We start from the raw sequence: 21,912 nt of genomic DNA, 5'->3' as shown, positions 1-21,912 counted from the left end.
GTTTGTCATTTCCATTTCAAGGAGCTTATTCCTTCTCAGTCTTCTCCAAGTTGGTTTAGTTCTACTGTCTTCTTTATATTATTACTTTCACAATACATCATTATCTCCTGCACCGTAAACATGCGGTATAACATTTAGACAGTTGCAAATAATGACTACTAATTTATTACAATTTCAATGGTACACATCTAATATTCATGATTACGGATTTTATTTAAAAGCAACAAAAGCAGTTTAATTATCAATGTACTTTTTTTTATAAAGCTGGTGCACACGTGCATTCCAACATTTGTCTTCACCCACTATTCTAATCATGTTAATGACAAAATATTGCATTAATTTATTATGATTGTTTTTGAACAGAGTTTAATTAGCTCGCGTTTAGCTGCTTAATTGTGTTTTATGGTTCAGTAGTTAAATTGGTGAATATTTTTTTACTTTTATCATGCATAAAGCATGCTTTGTATTCTGAATAATTACACTGATGTGCTGCTTTTTCTAAAGATTTTGTCTAATTATGCAATCAGTTTATAGAAAACAAATTACAAAGAAATACGTCTAAGGATAAAATAACGTAGAATATTCGAGCATAATTATAAAAAAAATTATCCTGAAATAGATGGACATCTTCTATACAGTATTTAGAAACAATATCTTTGTTAATGGTGTATATACCATATTACAAATTGGTCATTTTACTGCATCAATATGGATGCTATCCTCGGCAATGTAAATGGAAAATACAGTATCTAAAAGATTTGGATATGAGTGGAGTTAAATAAGGTATTTATACATTCATAACAAACTTTCTTTAAAAAAAAAGCTTTTACTCTGATTGTGTTGGCCTTGGGTGGTACCAAACAATGTATGTTATGCACTATCAGATAAATTCTAAAATATGCAGTCAGCAGTGGATAAAATTTAGATGGTGCTCTTGAGGACTGGAGTGTCCGATTGCTGCAAGAGAGTGGCATCCCATTGTAAAGAAGCTCAGGTTCCATTTTTCAGGGGAATGAAGTTTATTTTCCGAGAACATATTTACAAAGGCGAGAGTACGACTATATTAACTCACGACGGCTATGACTATCTGCAGCCCCGTTGGTTCTCACTGGATTAACTTAAACAGTCTTTATAGATGTTTTCCACGATGTATATCTTGAGTAGTCTTCTCTGATGTCGTCCACCTCCAGTCGTCAATCGGTCCCCGAGCAAGCGCCCCGACCGCGGGCCTCGCTCCCCCTTATATACCCGCTCGGCCACGCTGTTCTCAAGCCCTGGTAACTTCCAGCACTTTCTCCGGTAGATCCTTTCAGCAGTCTCTACCATCTTCTACTTCCCTTCTCGAACCTTCCCCCGTACAGTACCCTGCACCTGTTTCCACCTATCTCCACTCACCACACTATATCCGTTGTCAGTTACAGCAGTCACGTGCGGTCAGGGGAGGCAGAGCATCACCTGTCATACTCCAATGAAAATGGCTGTTATGAAAAGTATTTTTTTTTAATATTAAGATTTTTCCACGGAATATGTGTTATGAATGTCATTTCCATATTATTCCAATCATATTTCTAGTCAAAACGCCAAATTTGCGGAGCTCCGCTGCAAATACAGTGAGAGACGAGAAGTGAGGCAGCGACGAGCTCAGCCTCCCTTCTCTTTGCGCAAACCCTCAGAAACTGTATGGAGCGCGGGCAATACGCGCGTGCCTGATACTATCTCTCCGTATGTCACCAATGTAACATTTGTAGACCCCTTCATTTCATGTCCTCGCCTTCCATAGTCCAGGTAACTTATTTCACGTATGTGTATAAATATATTTAGGCTCGCTGGTCTCGTCATAAAACTGCAATGAAAAAGCACCAGGGGAGGCAGCTATCACATCTGCCTCACTTAGGGGGGCGTGTCTTAGCCAGTGCCTCCCCAGCCATTGCCATCACTGATGTACAGTACCCTACATCACCCCCCCCCCTCACCCCGTAAAAAATCTAATCTTATAATAGGGGACTGTATGTGGGCAATAATGGGATCACAAGGGATTCAACCCTGGGGGCATGGAGTACATAACATTTAACCTCTGGGTTAATGCATAACATAGGCCCTTGAATCAAGGGCGGAAGGCATTACAACCCAACTTAACCGTTCCGTACCATAATTAAACACTTCCGTGGGTTACCCTGTTAAGAGTGTACGTTATAAATTTTGATTTAAAGCTTTCGTGACTACAGTAATTCATATTCTTAGCTCTTTCGGTAAAGTCACGTTGAAGGGAAACAATAAAATAATAAAATATATATGAAACAATAAAAATTCTCACGACATTTCGACCATAACACAAACGGTCGTCATCAGGTGTGTCGGTTTGCATCAATGTATTTATAATTAAACGTCGTCTTTATTTATTTATATAAAAAACTATTTCGAAATAAATAAATTAATGCAAAACGACACACCTGATGACGACCGTTTGTGTTATGGTCAAAACGTCATGATAATTTTTATTGTTTTATATATTTTATTGTTTCCCTTCAACGTGACTTTACCGAAAGAGCTAAGAATATAGGCAAGCAATACACAACATCGTCAGCCATACATTTAGAGCAAGCCGTTAATATCTATGTGGTCAAGCAGGACATTCAACCCGGTGAATCTCCTTCTCGGCGCCTCTCTCGATGACTCCGTTGGTCCCCCTCATCGCGGCAATCCTCATTCCGGTCGTTCCTGAGAAGATGGAAAGAGAGCGCGGGAGCAATATTTTCTCGAGAAGGGTGCCAACCTCCATGGCATTTGTCACGATGCCCCCGGACCCAGCCTTTCAGAAATTGAACGACCTTTTGTGTTGGTGGTTCTGTATATGGTTTAAGACGGCTCGGATGAACCACCCATTGTCGGCGTCCCATTTCGATGTGAACACTTTGTGGGCGGAGGATTTTGACAATTTCCACTGGGCCTTGCCAGGGACTAATGTGCCACCCCGGACCTGGGAACAGTTTAACCATGTTCAATCGCCCGGCTCATAGGGTAGAGGCATCTCCGTTCTATTCTGCAACCATTTGTTCACTGTTTGCGATCTGCCCGTCTCCGCTATCGTGGCTTCGCGAGCTTCACGGAGCCGTTTTAGTGGCAGCGTGAGGGAGGCTGGCCACGAAACAGCTTTAGCAGTGAGAGTCATCAGTTGATCCTCAATAGGTGGCGCAGGGTCTCTCTCGTACATCAAAAAGGGGGAGAGCTCGGTTGATGCATGTGACGCTCTGCGATATGCCCCTAGGTCCCCTGGGATGTGCAAGTCCCAGTTCATCTGATCATCATTGACAACATGGCACAACATTGGGGACAGCGTACAGTTAAGCCTCTCTACTTGTCCATCACACTGTCGGTGGTACGGTGACATTCGAATTTTCGTAGTGCCCATGATATCACGGACATCTCGCAACAGTTTAGCAGAAAAATTCCAACCCTGTCCAATACATAGCCATAGAGAAAAGCTTCTGCTATGGTCGCAGCCGTTTGGTCTGGTATCGACCATACAACGAGCCAGCGTGTGCAATACTCGATCCCCACGAGCAAATATTTATTTCCCCTTGCTGTTTTAGGAAATGGACCCAGGATATCCAATGCCACTTGCTCGTTTACCCTTGACACTGCGATCGACTGCAGTGGAGGCTGTATGGGTTGGGGAGGAGGTTTCCTTTTTGCACACTCCTGGCAACAGTTTAACCACTTGCGTACATCCTTCATCATCCCTGGCCAAGAAAATTGAGCCTGCAGCGTGAGCAATGTTTTCCGGTGGCCCAAGTGCATTAGTTGTTTGGCGTGCACTTCTAGTAGCAATTGTTACCGCAAGGGTTTTGGCACCACTCGGCAACGATGCTGCATCTTCGCATCCCACCGCATCAGGAGTCCTTGCCATGTGATAAATGGCGCCCCTTTTGACCATTTTGAGCATATTCAGCTGCCTGTGCAGCAAAGGACTCTTTCATACTTTCAATCAGTTATTATCAGCCCGAGATCATGATCTGTGGGCAGTAAACTATTTTCTATTGTTGCTGCATTTATCAACGTCGCCTGTCTCGGCAAGTCAGGGAGGGTCGGTTTCCACTGTGCTGCTCCTGTAGCACATGCACAGGGGTCTTTGCATGGCAATCTCGATAAAGCGTCCACATTACAATGACGAGTACCCTTCCTATGTGTCACATCGTAAGAGTACTCCTGGAGTTTTTCAATCCACCTCGCCATTTGTCCCGAGGGTTTATCCATTTTAAGTAGAATGATCGGTTCTAAACCGGCGGCCGTATAGGTAGGGCCGCAACAATGTGACAAAATTAACTACTGCCAGGAGTTATCTACGAGTGACGGAAGAAAGCACGTGACTATCATATGCAATTACAACTTCCATTTTCCCCTGTATCTATGATAGGACCGCACCTATACCAACATCACTCTCATCTGTATCAAGGATGAACTGTAGCGAGAAATCCGGATATGCTAGTGTGGGAGCATTAGCTAACCGCGAACTAAGCGCTTTGAATGCTGATTCCTCCTCTTCCCCCCACTGAAATTGCACCCCTTTTGGTGTGAGGGCTTGCAAGGGTTTTTGCTACTGTTGCGAACTGAGGAACAAATCTTCAATAATAAGAGACAAATTCTAGGAATTTCCGCACCTCCTGTACCGAAGTGGGCATTGGCCAAGTTTTCATGGCCGACGTTTTGTCAGGGTCCGTTGCTACCCCTTTATCACTGACCACATGACCCAAATATTTAACGGAACCCTGCACAAAATGACACTTAGATGGCATCAATTTAAGTTTAGCGGCTCACACTTTCAAGAAAACCTGTCGCAGTCTTATCAGACGTTTGTCAAATTACCTGCTAAAAACAATGACATCGTCTAAATAAATCAAACAAATGTCCCATTGTAGGCCCAACAGTACAAGTTCCATCAGGTATTGGAAGGTTGCTGGCACAGTGATCAATCCCATGGGGAGTGTATTACATTGTTACAATCCCTGCAGTGTTCAAAAATCAGTTTTTAATTTAGATTCAGTATTCAGGGGAACCTGCCAAAACCCTGATGATAGGTCTAAAGTCGTAAAATATTTTTCTCCTGCTAATTCATTTCGCGAATCAACAATGCGCGGAAATGGATTATTGTCCACAATTGTAACCTTATTTAGTCGTCGGAAAGACACACAAAACCTCATGGAACCATCTGGCTTTTTAACCAGTACTACTGGTGCTCCCCAGGAGCTGGTTGGAGAAATTATTTCTGCTCTCAACATCTAGTCTGTAGCGCTATGAACCAGCTCTTTTTCTGCTGGTCCTACTCTATATGAGTTCTGTCTCACAGGTTGAGCAATCCCCGTTTCAATATGGTGCTGCATCAAGTGTGTGCAATCCAGATCATATGGGCCCTTACTGAAAACCTCTTTAAATTCTAGGAGACGTTTAAGTCGATCTCTTTGACCTTGAGTTAGTTCAGGGTTCCACCAAACGATTTCCTCTGCCTAGGGAGACTCTACTTCCTCCTTTATTTCCTGTATCCCCACTACTCTATCCTCTTGAATCTCACTCGCTGGGGAAATCTGCTCAATTACTGTCCCTTCCCACAGTGTAATCACCCATTCCAACGTGTTTTAAACCTGCATACAAAGCAGCTGGTTACGTCTTAGAATGGTGTCTGCCACCACTAGCGAATGTTGAGCAGGTGAGGTGATTAACAGCACTTGATATCTCAAAGGAACCAACACCTGTGCCAGTGGCGGAATCATCATCAATTCCTCAACCAGGACATGAACGCTGGCATCCTTTCCTATATCCATATCACGCCGCAAAAATATATTAGTTTTCCTGAAGGCGTCTCAATATATCCTTGGTCCATGATTATCTTAATGAGTAGCCGACTTAAATAATCGGTACCCAGTAGACATGGTACGTCTAGGGAAGAGGAGACCAAAACGGGGCCCGTGAAACACATTTCCCCTATACGGATTTCTGTAATGACTTTCCCGACGATTCACAGACTACTGCCATTAGCTGCCACAAATTTGTTATTAACCGATTTGAGCCAATGTTTATTCGTGGGTAGCATATCAAAACGAGTGCATAAATGATGGTTACTTAAGCTCCCGTGTCCACCAACACCCTCACGAGATTTCCCTCTATCTCTCCCGCCAAAACCGATGTTCCTGTGGCTGCTGCTACCACCCATCTCCCTAACTTTTTCCACTTAGCCCGAGACATTGGCCCAATTTGCCCTGTTGTATCGCTCTGGGTCGCCACAATCCAGTGGTATGCTGGTGATGATGGCGATGAGGGTTTTGATAATGAGGTGTATGTGTGGTCTGGACAGGGTGTCACAGCTAGCCTGGGTCTTTCTTGGAAAGTCCCGTGATGTTGTCTGGAGCTGGCTTTGTTTGTCTCGGGTCGACTTCCTCTCGGCATCCTGTCGTGATGTGGCCCGGCCTCCCGCAGCGGTAGCATTGGATCACCGCACAGTCCTGGATTCTTCCGCAGTTCTGCCATGCCGCTACTGCTGTAGTTGGTGCCTTGGATCGTTGAACCCCTGGATGGCCGCTGCCATCTCCTCCAAGTCCGCCTGAAGATCATCCTCCGCGCTGGGCTTGGTGGCAGTCCCCGCTGTCGCTGCTACCGTTGGCTCCACGGGTCCTCTTACTCTGTTCTCCGTCGTCCTTGACACCTGCACCACTATTTCACATGGCACCCTGGCTTCTTGGTGCTCCCAGAGACATCTAGCGAACCACATTGACATTTGGTCGCTCTCTGGCATGATCGGCAATATATTGCTGTTCTGATGGAGAAGGCTTCGCAGCTGCTCCACCACCAGCGTGTCCCGGGCCGCCTCATCCATCTTCACGTACGCCACAACTGCAAGCGCTAACAAGGCGCTTCTTTAAGCCATCGGTGGCTCATTCTCTCCCCTTCTACGGGCTGAAAATTGCTGCCTTGCGCTAGATGGAGGGCAGAAAATCTCGGCCATCCCTTCACAAGCCTGTCATAGTGTAGCGCATTGATTTTCCAGGATCGTAAAGAAGGTCGTTAGTGCTCTGTCATCTAACACCGTAGGCAGCGCTCGTAGAGCTTCTTTGTCACTCCATTGGCTAACTCTCACAGCTGTTTCAAATATTTTGATGAACACCGTACAATCGACTCCCATTGCTGTAAATAATTGTTTGGGTCCCAGCCTCCTCGTATTCTCCTTCAAGGTGGTCGAGGTCTGCAGCGCAGCTTCCAGTTGCGGTTGAACCGAATGATCGGTTTCTCCCTGCTGCTCACTGAGGGGAAGTGGTGACTGCCGCCCTTTGGCGGTTTCTCCTCGCCCCAGGGTCCATGGTGGCGGCAGCTCCGTCTCAAGCTATGCAGCACCCACTCCCTCCTCCTCTCTTCTCTTCAGGATCGCCGTACATCCGTTGATCCATCCTGGAGATAAGGTGGTCTCCAATCTCTCAGACAGCTCCATCATGAACCTGGCCGCCAATGGGGTCCGGCTCTCATTCCCGCCACATTCCGGGTCTCAGGAAACTAGGGCGCTTAGGGTTAACGACTCATCTTCAATAGAAGCTCCTTGGTGGGTCTTCCTCCTTAAACTTGTTGACGAGATCCTACCGCTGCCACCAGTGTAAAGAAGCTCCTTCGCAGCTTCCATTTTTCAGAGGAATGATGTTTATTTCCCGAGAACGTGTTTACAAAGGCGAGAGTGCAACTGTATTAACTCGCGATGGCTATAACTATCTGCAGCCCCATTGGTTCTCACTGGATTAACTTAAACAGTCTTTCTAGATGTTTTCCACGATGTAAATCTTGAGTAGTCAGCCCGATGGTTTCCACAATGTAGATCTTGAGTAGTCAGCTTCGATATCATCCACCTCCAGTCGTCGATCAGTCCCCGAGCAAGCACCCCGACTGCGGGCCTCGCTCCCCCTTATATACCCCGCATGGCCATGTCCTTCTCGAGCCCTGGTAACTTCCAGCACTTTCCCCGATAGATCCTTCCAGCAGTCTCTACCATCTTCTACTTCCCTTCTCGAACCTTCCCTCGTACAGTACTCTGCACCTGTTTCCACCCATCTCCACTAACCGAATTATAACCTTTCCCATGTACAGTACCCAACACCATGGTCTTTCTTGCCAGATGGATATTAGCTGACGTCCCCCAGGGGTGCAGTTCTTCAAATAAGTAAAACCAAGTTCTTTCCGATAATGTATTGTAAGGCAACCAATGTTTAAACTTGGATTTATAAGGGGGGAGGGGGGGGGGTGAAGACCATAGCATTTAAAGAGCATTTCTGGCTTGCCAATATTTTAATTCACTGATTTATAAAATCACAGGGTTTCCATCAAGGTAACATTAATTATCTGAGAATTATCATGGTTGAATATTGAGGTTGCATGCTTGGCAACCCCCCCCCCCCCTCCAAAAAAAGCTTATATAATCTTCAACAAATACAACATAAAATAATCTTAAGCACCCTCTTCTTCTGTCAGTCCAATTCTAAGTGTGCACCTCTGCATGCTTCTTTTGCCACTTTTCTGTCTTTGTTCCATTCTGTTTGTCAACATCCAATGTTTGCGAATCATGTCATGCTAGTTAACCTACACCAATTAGGAAACTTTATTTTCTACGAACACTGATATGTTGCTTCTCATTACGTGTTCATAAATAAATCCACCCTCCTCTCGTTTGTCTCTTTAGTTCATTATTTTGATCCTGGTCCGTCTTTAATAGCTGCCCCAGATATAAATGCTCTGATGTGTTTTCCAGTTGTATCCTTCTGACAGATATCTTTGAATGTTTATTGAATTTGCTATCCATGACTTCTGTGTTGTTCATTCATCTTAATTCCCACTTTGCAGCTTATTGTTTTATTACGTTGAAACGTTTAAGAGTTATTTATTAAGTTCTTAAATCATATCCTGTAGTTCATTTCTGCAATGGGTTAGTTTTACAAAATGTCTTTTGTGCAGCCCTGGCTGACGTCATGGGGAGCCTGGGTTAGGTACAATACGGGTTGGGCTATATTTAATAATGCAATTAAATTGTTTAATTAATATAAATACTGAATTTGTGTTAAAATATAGCATTTGTCCCGACAGTAGCCTTTGTCATTAAAAATGAGTACCAGTAGTGGGAAAATATGTTCTTATGCAAAATACTTCAGTTAATGTTGTACTAGATTACTATGAATCCATTGTGAGCATTGTGGTCACAAACATAACCCTTTTCTTTGCAATGCATTTAATAAAAGCAATGAATCTTACGTCCAGAGCTCTTTAGCTGTTAAAAGTAGAATGTTACCATCGGTTTTTTCAGATATAATTAAGTTCATAAATCAACATGTCAAAAACATGAAATGGCGCAATAACAATTATAAATACAAATGTGTTTGAGCAATCTCTTGTGAGAAGACATAATAACAATTCAAAGATAGTGCTTTGATATTTGTTTTTATATTTGTATCAAATCATCTTTTTTTAAAATTCTTTTGATCGGCTGGTAATTGAAGCAATTTATCTTACAAATTGCAAAGTGTGAGAGATACGGGGGTGAAATTTGATTTTCGACTGCTGTTCAATAACAACTGTAGGCGGTTCTCTTTTGTCTTTACAACCACAGAGTGATTGTCGTGAAGGTCACAGTGCGGTGGTACTGTGAACTAGTCGGTTGTTTTCTTCTGAAGATATTTTTTTCTTTCAGTCATCGGTGCTCAATCCTGTGGGGCAAAACCCACTAAGCTTGGCGTAAACATTCGGGATCAACCTTCTTTGGTTCTTTCGGTAGAGTCACGTACAATGAGAATTAAATAAGAAATTAATAAAATAACACAATCAAATTCTCACAAGTGGCCTTCTTCAGGTGAAAGGAACAAACCTGTCGGGATGACAGAGCTTCAATGAAGCTCTGTCGTCCCAACAGGTTTGTTCCTTTCAATGAAGCTCTGTCGTCCCGACAGGTTTGTTCCTTTCGCCTGAAGAAGGCCATTTGTGTTGTGGCCGAAACGTCGTGAGAATTTTATTGTGTTATTTTATTTTATTAATTTATTATTTTATTCTCATTCTACGTGACTTTACCGAAAGACCCAAAGAAGACGAATCCTTGCAGTCACGAAAGCTTTAAATCGAAATTTAAATTCGGGATCAAATATTACGAAAACACAGCGTGAAAAGTGTTTAGTGGTTGAAAATCTTAAACACCAATGCACTCGGCGTAAATAAGTCACAAAATCCCATTTACGTTACATAAGTCTTTGTGTAGCTACAACACAAATTACATTGTTGGATGCGATAACTTAATCATTACTACTGATACTCAAACCCTTAGGAGTACATTACTCTTCAGCTGTTGGAATATATATTAGTATGGCCTTATTTAGAGAGATTGTGAAGAAGAAATGCTATTACAATCCATACTTATATTCTATGAGCTATACATTCTGTATGCTCTTCAATATAACTCATTAAGTCATACAACTGCGTAGGCGTTTGCTTTTTGTGTTGTGCCATGTGTTGCTCGGCACGATGTCTGTCGTTTCGCTCCACGTGCTGGACGATTCTGCCATTGTTTTACTTGTACACCAGGCAGCAAAAGTAGTGACTTTGTTCCTACACTTCTGATGTTCTGGGCTTGCTTTTCTCAACGAAAACATTGCACGAAACACTATAACATTATATTAATAATACAATTTTATATTATGTCATTGCATCCCACAACGCTGCACATCAATTATCCAGTTCCGTACACAGATATAATAAAAAAATAAAACCCCAGTACTTATGAAAAATAAATGAATAAATAAATAACGAGAGAAAAATACACATATTATTGCAATTTAGACGTCACTAAGCTGCAAATTCTGTTAATCCGATGAAAATAATACCATTTAGCGTTGAGGAAATAACAAAATGGTTCAATTATGTCATCTCTCAGTTGCTTAAAATGTAGTGTGTGTGCTATAGTGGAAATATATTATATGCACATTCTCTGAATTCTATACATAACAGAAAGAGTGGGCCCAAGTCCTTCACTGACTAACACATGCTTTGTGTGGTGATGTTGTTGTACATTATTTACAGTCGACATCCTGTGTTATGCTTGAGGTATGTATTAGTACCCTTGAGGGGTATTTAGTCATAGACTTCACATGTTAAAAGTGCCAATAAAAGCCGTTTGATCAGTGGGAATTTCTTGCTGAATGTACTTAAAGACTATTAGGCTGCTAATAACGTTCTACAATTTTGAAGAAAAATCGCTTCCATTGCCAGTGCAAGGATACCGTGTAGTGTGGTAAACATGTTCATTAAGAACACTTGTCTTGTTTTGGTTAAAAGCGTTATATAAACAACATTCTTGAAAAAATAAAAATAAAACATATTTTTGATGCTCGTGATTTTCGTTTTCAATTTGGTAATTAAACCAACATCAATCAGGCACATCCAGAGTACACATTGACTCATGCATAATTCACACTCACCAAAAGAGTGAGGCGTATCTCTACTGCAGTGCGAGATTATTTACAGCAAGATAAAAATTATCACTGTGACATTAAAATTATCAGTTTTTATTCCATTCGTTAGAATGGTATTTACCGTTCAAAATTATTTTACATAATTTTTCAGAACGTTCAAAATTAATTAAGTATGCAATACTTTAAGAGACTGCTCGGCATTCAGGAATTTACCTGAAATATAAGGTGGAATAATTGTTTTATATCAAACACGGTAGTAATACAGTATACTTTTGTTTGTTCTAAAATCTGTTTTCAAAGAAGTCATGCTTTAAAACACGACACGAATTGCCAGGATAGTTGATAATTTTGCATGTACTCTATTTTCGTACACTATTTTTTATTGCTTTATTGAAACAGCTACTTTTATACATCATTAAAATAACGCAGTAATGTAGCCATATAGACGAAAATGCATTAAGTCCGGTGCATTTGCATGAAATATTATTGTTAGAGATATAGTAATTTTGCATGTTTGCTTTGCATACTTGGCATTTACAAATATAAAAAAACACGTGGGAACACGTAACAATGAGAGTGGAGAGTGGTGTATCCATTACTGTGTAATGACTGTACAGTATTGGACAAATCTAAGCCGAATATATCTGCTGTGATGAAATCACACAGCTATGACCATGATATGGTATTGCTCATCAATTTTACCAACAAACTGCCCAGATCTACAATCGGAGCAACTATTTTGCCTGCAGATATTTGACTATAAATTCCACAATTTACATATATTAAGCAAAATACAAAAAGTCGAAACGGAGAGTAAATATTGATCGTAAGCCTCATTGCAAATGTGTTTCCCTATTCTGTTTGATTACGTAAAAAAAAACATAGTTGATCACCCAACAAGATTGACAACACATCCTTGCCTTCTCACTGTTTTTAATGAGCTCTGCTGTATATAATGTTGGGGATAGAGCGGTGGCGCATTGGTCAGTTCACTGTGCGATGAACCTGGAGACTTGAGTTAATCACCCGGTCACAGCTAACATCAGTGGCAAGTGGTGCCTAAACCGAACCCGGGTGCAACTATCACCAAGCTGCGCAAAGCGGCTTGCTAAAGTATGGTCAAGGAACTCCCATTTACTGCCGCAGCATGGGTAGGGGCCTACATTTGGTAGTGGATTGAGAATTGACTGTAAACGATAAATATTGTCATTCATCTGGTACTCTATTTATTGTGTAGACGTAAAATGGTGTACGTTTAAAAAAAAAGGATCTCTTTTGAATGTAATATTTGAACACTTTAAACCATCTGCTCGTGACCTCTTCCTGTTAAGAGGACCAAGTCAAGTGTTTATGTTTATTCTGCAAATATTTGAAGCTGCTATAGAAGGGATCCTTAGCGCGTGTGCTAAGCTGACAGCTCAAAATGAAAAATGTTTTACATTTCCAATTTGTACCGTGACAAGAAGCACCTAATTTGTCCCAAGGAGAATGGCTCTGTCCCATATGAATTCAACGAAAAGATTAATATTGCATGTCCTTCTCGTTAGAAACAAGTCAAGTTCTCTCTTGTGTGTGTCTCGAAATGTTTTATGTACAATTTGAAGCGTTCATTAGTACCCTATTAGACTGTTATCTTAAAAAATCTGGTTATTTTAATGTTAACTGGTAGCTTTGTTTTTAACATATTCAACATATATTATAAATGCACGTAACCCAATACAATTTTAGCACTATATTCTTAGCTCTTTCGGTAAAGTCACGTTGAAGGGAATATGAATTACTGCAGTCACGAAAGCTTTAAATCAAAATTTTAGCACTGTTTCGTCACAGTGCTACTCTTCTAATATGTATAATCTACTTCATCAGTTTATAATATATAGGCATTTCCTTTGAACAATTAAATAATGCATTAAACTGGGTATTAGGTAATACTTGCGTAAATAATTAAAGCAGAACATTTTCTGTAAACCGTTGCAAAGTGTGAGATGCTGACATTTATGGGATCTTATACAAATGGGCCACACTTTCCCATTTAGGCTCAATAAGTATTGCACATGTTTAGTTAAATTAAAATGCTGTAAAGCAACTCTCTATGCATATTTTTACCACATTGTTGTAAAACCCCACGTACAATTTTGTTTCACAGACTATATCAATTCGGTACTGCATAAATGTATTTACTAAACGCTGATTACCCTGTCGTTTTTTTTTTACTCTCTTCTATGCCACTTCGTATGAACAGAGCAAAAACATCCACAACGAGTATAGGTCAAGCACAATCAGTCATGTGCATGAGAGGACAGATGGATCTACAATTTCGATTGAAGGAGTCGGAGGAGAGTCGGGCGTGCGCAACAATAGGACGGTTACACTAATCAAAAATTAAATTAAATCCTTCAGTCCCGAAAGGCCATATGTAAATCAGATAACATTAGTCATGTGCTGTTCTCTATTGTGAAACGTGTGTGTTTCACATTATGCACTATTTTATAGGCAGTGATGGCCATTCTTTTGTGTCTGTAGAAACATTCAAAATTTGAAGCTATGCACAAAACTCATATATTGTGTACAGTATATTACATATCACTGTCCTGCAGTCAACGATTTACACGGCAGAATATTGCTAGAAGCTGGGGATTTTAAAACCTCCCCTATTGTCAAAATGCAGAGGTATAAAAAAAACTCTTGTGTATTAATACTATTTTCTGATGGTGACATTCACCATTAATTACATAACATAAGTAAAATCATGACATTTAGTTGAATAAAGTGTACTTTTAGATACCTTTTGTCCTAGACGATGACCCGTTGTGAAAGCAGTAATGGATCCCTTAACCACTGAACCTCCCCCCCAGAGGCTGTATCGTGATCCTGAAAGAGTAAGAGTCAATACATTTTTACATGCGCATGTAATTGTAGTCACGTTCAATTATGCATTACGTTTCATACCGTTTTAAATCCAATGAAATTGTGAGTACTGACTGGACAGTACTACCGTTGTTTATAAGGTAAAATATGGTGATTGTGCAGCTCTACAATGTGCTTGGTAACGTCACTGCTAGCACAAGGGCCTTCCCTAAGATGTACCTCAAGAGAGCCCCTCCATATAGGGTGTTTTGGTCTATTCTTCTATACTGGCAAGACATCTTATAAGAGGTGGGGGTACCCACACCTTACCACACACGACCTGCCGATCGACTGTGTTGTATCCGTTTATACTTCTGGGTGGACAGAGGTGGGAAGATTTAAGAAAGGTGGCCATTGTTTCATCTGCCACACCGACGACCCCTAGATGGAAAATCAAATGCCCGAACCATTGTAATTGTACCGTTGCAGCGTTGTTTACATGATGTAAATGTAATCTCTAAGAGTAATAGACTTTGCAACCTACAGGGTTTGGTCTTGTGCTCACGGTACATTTATTTTACATGATGGTTAGAAGTTCTGTAGGTAATTGCTTTAACTATCTATTATCTACGTATCAGATCTAACTCTGTGAAAATACAATAAACAACATTCAAACCAAATGGCGTTACTGCGAAAATTCTGAAATTCAGTGAGAACAAAATTCGCACAATACGTGCTCAAGAGAATCACTAGACATTAATTTAATTTGTTGCTTATTTGTATTCCTTTATCAATCCACAGCTGGATATAGGCATTCCCCACACTGTGTCTGTCATAGGGGTTGTTTGAACATACTTCACCATGCTGGTCAGTGTAGGTTGCTGAAGGGGGCACACAGACCGGTGGCTCAGACCTTATGATGCTAGCGAGTGCTTCACCCCTGATACTCCTGCTGTTATGGAGTGACTCATGCTGCCAGCTATGGCTGCAAAGTTTGGTCGTACATGTTATGTATATTGTTTATTGTTAAATTTGAATGACAGTTCCTATGATCACTGTTACATTGTTTTTATAGCTTTATTTTGGTGATTTCGAAAACGTTTTGGTTTAGCCATATTTGTTTGTTGTAGCACAGAGTTAGACTGATAACTTTAATCTAAATTGTCTTATAGTTATTTTTGACTTGCATCCCACTGGGATTTTTGTACACAGCGTAGAAATACGGTGCTTTTTCTGGAAGATTTTGCTGCTTTTTTCTGAATTTTTCTGTTGCACGTAGTCACTTTAAGATGTTCCTTGTTCATGTTTTATGTTTGTTGTGGTTGCACCCGAGTCAAGAGCCGCATGGCTCACAGGGCTATACCTAATAAATGAAAAAAACCTCCTGAGTTATTCGGGAACTTTTATTCGTCCACTCCTCTTCACCAACTCACACTGACCAGCATGGTCCAGCTGTGGATTGACAAAAGGCTGTATATTATAACAGACAGTAGATTCATCGTCAGTGGTATTATCATGGCCATATAACATAAGTGCCCCAGGTTAGTCCTTTTAATGTCTTGCACTTCTCTCTTTTATAAAAGCCATACTTCAAGTAGCTTTCATTACACTGTTATGGTCGTCGTCAAAGCTTCTGCCTGGAATGTCAATGCAGGTGAGCTTCCTCTTATAGGCGAACCTTGTAACTCATTTGGATGCATTCATTGTCATCTTCTCGAGTCTTTTTTTTATTCAAGGGGATACATTTGACACAAAAAGGAAGATAGTGCCCTATGCCTCATCTAATTAAGGCTTATAAAAGGCAAAGACTAAATAATGCCATGTGAACGGGACAAGTGGTCTACCACATCTGAACAGATTGTCTTTAAAAATCAGATTGTCTTGGAAAAACATGAATTAAACAGACTTGAAATATTAACAACCAAATTGCAGGCTTAGCTATGGCTGTACAGCATGTGACTTAAGTTGTTATTTTTTTAAATCATAATTTATAAGCTCGCTCATCAGACTGGGACATACATTTTCCATTTTCATGTTGAATTATATCTTAATTGACCACATTTTTTTAAAAGAATTTTTTTCATTGTTTGTATGCCAATAATTTACAAAGATGTAAGATCAATAAAACGTGACATTTCTCCACATAACTTGGGTCACTTTGAGAATGGGCTTCTAAAAAGGTATTGTCATACACCTATTTTTCTGAATATTTTACAATAGAAAATTGCAAACATTCACCTTTCTCTGTGAGCTTACTCGAATGTAGAGTCAACAGAAATTACCACATTTCCTCTTAAGTATCTTTAATGTCTTTAAATAATTGTATACATTTCAAAGATGTCATGCAACTCTTTAATTTAAAGTGATTTTTGCCAAAGCATGCAATTTTCTCCAATAGCGAAGATCTTATATTTTTATTGCAACATTGCATGACATTGAGCCTATTTTATCAACGCGACAATGATGTGTATTATTTATTTGCGAATAATTTGCAGTTTTTAAAAGGTTTGCTATCCAATTATTGTAGATAATAACTGACTGTTTAATAACCTATACCTCATAATTAATGGGAGTTGATTGGACCAGGATATATCACAATTTAGGTTTTATTCAGTCATCGTTACTAGAGCTGCGTGAATGTCATATTTGACTATGATATGCTTTTGAGGGGGGTATAGAATGACACTGAGGCAATCAACACTTACAACTGAATAACAGGCTCTACAATAATTAATATCGATTAATCAGCAACTTTATATGAACACGTGAAAATGCTTCACCTGTTTCATTCGGGGGAAATTTTATTTTTCCTACTTAACTTTGTTGGTGCGTATCATGTGAAAAACTGCGCTTCATTAAAATAGTAATTTTCACTTGAATTCAAAATACATAAAACCTAACAATGTATGGGAGAGCATAAACTCACACTAGTCAATCGTTTTTTAACCATACTTAATCATGCTGGTCAGTGGATTATCACAAATGGGGTGCTCATGATTGGTTCAGACATCATGTGCCATGGATGTTCACCGTGGCTGGGAATTGAACTCGGGTTGTTGGGTTCATAACCGCTTACTGTTCCTACCTCTCCAAACACCCTATATTTTTGTCACAATCTAATATATCTCCTAAAACACCAATTGCATATAAGTGTTTGAATAGAGTTTGTAGCTAGTAGCTAATATCTAATGTGCTAAAAGAGATCACTGATAAGACATGATTACTTCATGCTGAAGTGCATAGGTGGAATAAATGCATTTTTAAGTATTGCATTTGTCTAAGAACATACATGAACGACAATAGCTTCCAAAGAGTACACATTTTCATTTTAAATGTATCTCTATATTACCAAGGTAAATTTATCACGTCATATGGCTCCGTTCAAATATTTAGCACTCATATTGTGTGTTCTATTATTGATATTTGGATAAAGTATGTTTATGGCAGCAATAGTCTGAAACCCTGCCTCAGAATACTCACAGCGGTACTTTAGGTATGTTTTCCAAGTCTGCACCAGAACCACCCCTGCTGGTCTGCTTACGACAGGTAATTGAATGTTTCATAAAACAAAGCATTGTCTGTGTAACACAACATTGAATGTATTGTAGATAACTGTTGTCAATACACTGCTGGATGAAGGCTTCCCCATGCGGTATCAGTCATGAGGTTTGTTGTTTTTTCATACTTCACCACGCTGGTCAGTGCGCATTGGCGGAGGAGGGTAGCCCAGGACCAATGTAGATGTCACAATTGGATATCACTTACCACTGTTGATAACTGATAGCCGTAGCCCGTCAGACAACATGGCACCATTTAAATAGTACACCGAATGTAAAAGTAAAAATAAATGCATATGGTGTCCTGCTGTAGACAATGTGAATCTTGTGGAAATTATTCCTCTCCTGCTGGTGGCTCACTGCCAGGCTGTGGAGGGAACAGGGGGATACCATTTATGGCTCTGTAGCTCATTCAACACCACTCAGAACTGTCAGAGAGGAAAACACCCTGTAAATGAAAGCAGAGTGTATCTATATGTCCCAATAAAAAGTGCATAATACATCGATATTTTGTAAACTTTTGCAAACCTTTTAGGATTTTGCCTTAAACTATGCTGTGAGTTGTCCGTTTATTTGATCTCCCTTTATTGTTTGGCTTTGCGAGTTACATTAAAGGAAGATGCACCCCAGATATAAATACATACCAATGCTGCGTCCACCAACTATCGGACATGAGTTTAGAAGTTTATTATTCAATTTAAAATCAATCAGGAGTGCTCTATTGTAGTTGCTGAGCAATACAAATGAATCAACTAAACAATAATACTGCATCCAACTCTTTTAAATCAAATATTATACTAATAAATTCAAACACATGATTAATTGAAATAGGGATAAGCCATTTTGCTATAATAACAATATTGAAACAATTTTATGTTTTAAAACTTTAGTCCATTCAATTAAATTTTGATGTGGGCATCATTAACTGAGCAAATTATTAATTTCGAGGGTGAAGGAGTGATAGTCAGATTATAAATAGGCAAATTTATATAACAGAAGTTGAATGTTCATTCTTGAAAAATAAAACGTGTGTCATGGTGATTAAACAACACATAATTTGCATACATTATTAGACGTGGAAATGACTTTTATTTCATTCCGGTAGGAAGAGACTGTTGGCATTAGCTCGAAAGTAATTATTTCTGATGGCAAAAAAACCCTGCAAGGTACTAGAAAGCAGAAATAAAATTATTCCCTCAAGCAACGCTGTACAAGTAAAACAGTGAGGTGGTTTGAAATTTCATTCGCACTTCAAGTGTTGGAAATAAGAAGACCCCCAAGTCTTTAAGGTCGATTATATGTGTTCTGCGTTATAAATTATTAAAGGACAGTCCATTAAGGCAAGTAAGCTCACCTCCCTCCAAGCAGGGAGGGTTTCCACAGACGATAATTCTCTGTCTACATCGCTGCACAAAACTGCTGTCACCCTCGCAGGAACCTTGTAATTACTACAGCGTCCACTATAGGCGCGTCCGCGTTTCAAGCTGCCTCTTTGCTAGAATTCAACTGTACAATTTCAGCTTTTGAAGTGGATTCAACGAGGATATTTCTGAGCCAGATTCAGTTGAGATACTGGAGCAGTATACATATTTTTTTTTGTGTTCGGTACATTCATTTTTTTTTTTGGAATGCCAATAAATATAATTTGCACCATCCCTTTGCCTCTTGAGGAGGATAGTAAGCTAGGTATTAAAGAGCGGGGAAAATCAGGGCAGGACTTAAAAGACATGCATTCTATTGAGGAAGATGGTCAGCCACAAGCCTCGGCAATCACAGAGTTTGCGAGCGAGAGCACTCTGCATGGTATCAACCATATATTTGCGCCGGGTGAGTTTTCACTTCGGCGCGCTATCTGGGCTTGTGCTTTCCTTGCTTCATTGGGCATGTTTCTCTACCAATCTGCTGACCGCATTGTTTTTTACCTGGAACACCACCATGTCACGCAGCTAGATGAGCAAGAGAGCCACCTCATGCTGTTCCCAGCCATTACCCTTTGTAACTTCAACAGTTTCCGGCGCTCAAAAGTGACACCCGTCGACAAGCATTATGCAGGTCCCATCCTGGGCATCCCAGACAACGACCCTGATTTAGCCACCGTCGATGTTCGCTTGCTACGTGCCTGGAGCCGCTACAGCACATATGAGTTTTATGACCGTGCCGGTCACACCATGGATGAAATGCTGCTGCGTTGTCGTTACCGTGACAGAGAGTGTGGACCCACAAATTTTACTACCGTGAGTAACTTTAAGCTCCTTATTTTACACTTTGCTTGCTCGCGATGCGGTCACCGTTTTTTTTGTTTGTTTGTTTGCTAAGCGGAATGATCGCTTTCATTATTTATAAAGTGTTGAGATTATACGAAATGCTTTAAGCCGTAGCTTATATTTCGGATATGCTACCGTTTCAAATTGTAAGTGTAAATTTTGTAACAATTAAACAGTGATAATGTAAATCATAATAATTATAATTTACAGCTCTTTGTCAATCTACTGCTAGATTAAGGCCTATCCTTACGTTTCACTTGTTTAACCATACTTCTCCAGGCTGATTAGTATGCTTTGGTTCAGATAATCCCCGTCACAAGCTGTTAGCTATTGTCAGGAGTCAAACAATGCAAAAAATATTTATTGAATATAAAACCAAGCGTAGGTGTCTTTACGAGCAGAGATTGTCACCATAGAGGTGGAAAGGATGGACTTGTGCCTTAATAATAATTATAGCTTAAAAGCACCTTTAATTAAATCCCAAAGTGCACCATCTGTGCTTGTTGCAAAGCAACGTTAACATTGAGTACCTAAGTTGCCCTCATAAATGATCACAAAACAGTACGTTATTTTAAATATTATAAATCCTAGTAGGAATTTAAGCATTCACTTATTGATCGTAGCCAAGTAAAATGGTAATAAATCACCTTTAAATTGGTGCAGATTTGTAATAGTGTACGGCAGAAATGTAACATTCTTCTGCACATTATGTACATTTACAAAGACACTTAGAGAAAGACTACGTAAACATTGTGCATTAAAGCTCCATAAAGGAATGTTGGCATTTAGAGTTTTACAACTTGGCGATGTCAATGCATATTAATAAGGAAAAAAATAATGATGAGAATGTGTTGTCGGTGAAGACAGATAGTGTGTCCTTGTGAATTTACACAATGCATATAAATGAATACATTATTTCAGCAACGTTGAAAAAATCCATATATCTAGCAACTTTATTTAACAAATTACAGATATATGAAATCAGTCAAGCTGATTTCTTGTCTATACATCTTGATAATTAAGCTAAATTTTCCTTTGATGTGACTGTTTTACATCAACGCTTCATTATAGTTCTTTAGTAGTTACAATTTATTTTTATGATTGAAATAAATGTGTTGAGTACGTGGTTGAAGATAATACAATTTTACAGAATATGTTTACGTTGACAATGATCAGTAAAATTCCTGTTTTAATGTATTGCACAATTATACAACATATTATTTTTATATGGGCAACATTAAATTACGGCATGTTACATGTATTTTATTAATTGACTGGCTTGGTTAATAAGTTGGGATTGTGGTCGGGGATATAAGATAATGGAGTAAATTCTCTATTGTGATAACTCTTTAGCCGTTTGTGCCTTTTGTTTTTGTGCAATTTCTTTATTTACTTTTTGGTTCTTTCGGTAAAGTCACGTAGAAATAAAATAAATAAAATAATAGAATACGACGTTTCGATTGCAACACAAGCAACCGTCATCAGGCATTACTACATTTGAGAGAGAGAGACAAAACACAGACACGGAGACACAGACAGACACACAAGCAGAGAGAGACAACACAGAAACACACACAGAGAGAGACACACAACATAGACACACAGACAGACACACAAGCAGAGAGAGACAACACAGAGACACACACAGAGAGAGACACACAACATAGACACACAGACAGACACACAAGCAGAGAGAGACAACACAGAGACACACACAGAGAGAGAGACACAACATAGACACACAGACAGACACACAAGCAGAGAGAG

General features: G+C 39.8%; 1 protein-coding gene across 5 annotated transcripts in view; it reads left to right on the top strand.

The window, feature by feature from the left end:
- LOC116938640 (acid-sensing ion channel 1-like) overlaps window positions 1-21,912 on the top strand; it is a 276,037-nt gene that overhangs the window by 197,300 nt on the left and 56,825 nt on the right. Inside the window, exon 1 of one of the 5 annotated variants that reach the window (XM_032946040.2) lies at window positions 10,029-20,115. The exons of 3 other annotated variants lie outside the window; for them this stretch is intronic. In XM_032946040.2, coding sequence (XP_032801931.1) covers window positions 19,510-20,115 — 606 coding nt within the window. In that variant the 5' untranslated portion in view covers window positions 10,029-19,509. Of the gene's footprint in view, window positions 1-10,028; window positions 20,116-21,912 lie in introns of those variants that run through there. One more of the 5 variants, XM_032946038.2, reaches the window with a different exon arrangement.

Source organism: Petromyzon marinus, chromosome 4 (genome assembly GCF_048934315.1).
Source record: "Petromyzon marinus isolate PM22_M1 ecotype Great Lakes invasive population chromosome 4, UKy_Petmar_22M1.pri1.0, whole genome shotgun sequence".
Classification (NCBI taxonomy): domain Eukaryota; kingdom Metazoa; phylum Chordata; class Hyperoartia; order Petromyzontiformes; family Petromyzontidae; genus Petromyzon; species Petromyzon marinus.
Note: the sequence above shows the minus strand (reverse complement) of the source record. Positions and strands in the feature narration are given on the sequence as shown.